Source organism: Chiloscyllium plagiosum, unplaced genomic scaffold (genome assembly GCF_004010195.1).
Source record: "Chiloscyllium plagiosum isolate BGI_BamShark_2017 unplaced genomic scaffold, ASM401019v2 scaf_4477, whole genome shotgun sequence".
NCBI lineage: Eukaryota > Metazoa > Chordata > Chondrichthyes > Orectolobiformes > Hemiscylliidae > Chiloscyllium > Chiloscyllium plagiosum.
Window position 1 is genome coordinate 1,593 of NW_025207366.1, and position 2,075 is coordinate 3,667.

At 53.0% G+C, this 2,075-nt stretch overlaps 1 protein-coding gene across 1 annotated transcript in view; it reads left to right on the forward strand.

Annotated features, from left to right (window-relative positions):
- The window catches only part of pfdn2 (prefoldin subunit 2), a gene marked incomplete at its 3' end in the record, with an annotated part of 10,375 nt that overhangs the window by 1,014 nt on the left and 7,286 nt on the right, over positions 1-2,075 (forward strand). Inside the window, exon 2 of the mRNA XM_043685279.1 lies at positions 759-929. Coding sequence (XP_043541214.1) covers positions 759-929 — 171 coding nt within the window. The remainder of the gene's footprint in view (positions 1-758; positions 930-2,075) is intronic.

Consider the following 2,075-nt stretch of genomic DNA (forward strand, 5'->3'; position numbering starts at 1 on the left):
GGGGGGTGGAGAGGGGGCAACAAAAGGGGATTGGGGGGTGGAGAGGGGGCTACAAGGCAAATGGAGGGCTCACTGATGATGTTTCCTGAAGGGCTCATGCCCGAAACGTCGATTCTCCTGCTCCTTGGATGCTGCTTGACCTGCTGCGCCTTTCCAGCCACACATTTTCATCACTGATGATGTTACCTGGCACGGTGACAAAACATCTGAAAACTACCCTTCCAGCTCAGCGAGCAAACCTTCATCCGGAACTGTGACTTGGGTGGGGGGGGCGGGGAGGGCGTTAGCTGATGAGGAGAGACCAAGTAGGCGGTGGTTACTTTAATCGGAGATCAGAGGAATGAGGGGCACGTCTATTCGAAACATGAAGGGAATAGATGAGCGAGATTCCAAAGTGGGTGAAACTACGACAAGAGGGCGCAATCTCCAGATTAGAGGGAGCAGGTTCAGGACTGAATTAAGAAGGAACGTCATCATCACCCAGTGGGTTGTGCATCTGTGAAGTAGTTGACGCTACAGTCGATTTTTTGAATAATTAAGGGGTATGGTGAGGAGGGAGGCGCAGGTGAGTGGAGTGTGTGAAAAGATCAGCCATGCTCTTATTGAGGGAGCAGGTTTGATGGGCCGAATGGCCGCCTCCAGCTCCTCGCCCTCGTGCATGGGGGCCCCCCACGGTACTCTCACCTCTGACCCCGCGTGGCGCTGATCTCTCGCGGCTGTTGCCTTAAGAGGCGTGTTTGGTTCTGTCCCTGGCGCAGGCTGGTGATCGATACGTTGGCAGAAGTGGATCCCGACCGGAGGTGTTTCAGGATGGTCGGAGGCGTGCTGGTGGAGAGGACTGTCCGAGAGGTGCTCCCGGCACTGGAGAGTAACAAGCAGCAGGTAGGCTGCCCCGTGGATGGGGACTGCCCAGTCACAGAAGCCCCGCGGTGGGGGACCAGGCCCTTTGGCCCAACAGGTCCACACCCAACCCTCTGAAGAGTAACCCGCCCAGACCCATTCCCCCCTACCCCTGACTAATCCACCCTAACCTGCACATCCCTGAACACTATGGGGTAATTTAGCATGGTCAATCCATTCTAACCTACACATCCCTGAGCACTATGGGTAATTTAGCATGGCCAATCCACCCTAACCTGCACATCCCTGAGCACTATGGGTAATTTAGCATGGCCAATCCACCCAAACCTACATATCCCTGAGCACTATGGGTAATTTAGCATGGCCAAACCACCCTAACCTGCACATCCCTGAGCACTATGGGTAATTTAACACGGCCAATCCACCCTAACCTGCACATCCCTGAGCACTATGGGTAATTTAACACGGCCAATCCACCCTAACCTGCACATCCCTGAGCACTATGGGTAATTTAACACGGCCAATCCACCCTAACCTGCACATCCCTGAGCACTATGGGTAATTTAACACGGCCAATCCACCCTAACCTGCACATCCCTGAGCACTATGGGTAATTTAACACGGCCAATCCACCCTAACCTGCACATCCCTGAGCACTATGGGTAATTTAACACGGCCAATCCACCCTAACCTGCACATCCCTGAGCACTATGGGTAATTTAACACGGCCAATCCACCCTAACCTGCACATCCCTGAGCACTATGGGTAATTTAACACGGCCAATCCACCCTAACCTGCACATCCCTGAGCACTATGGGTAATTTAACACGGCCAATCCACCCTAACCTGCACATCCCTGAGCACTATGGGTAATTTAGCACGGCCAATCCACCCTAACCTGCACATCCCTGAGCACTATGGGTAATTTAACACGGCCAATCCACCCTAACCTGCACATCCCTGAGCACTATGGGTAATTTAACACGGCCAATCCACCCTAACCTGCACATCCCTGAGCACTATGGGTAATTTAGCATGGCCAAACAACCCTAACCTACACATCCCTGAACACGATGGGTAATTTAGCATGGCCAATCCACCCTAACCTGCACATCCCTGAGCACTATGGGTAATTTAGCATGGCCAAACAACCCTAACCTACACATCCCTGAACACTATGGGGTAAGTTAGCATGGCCAATCCACCCTAACCT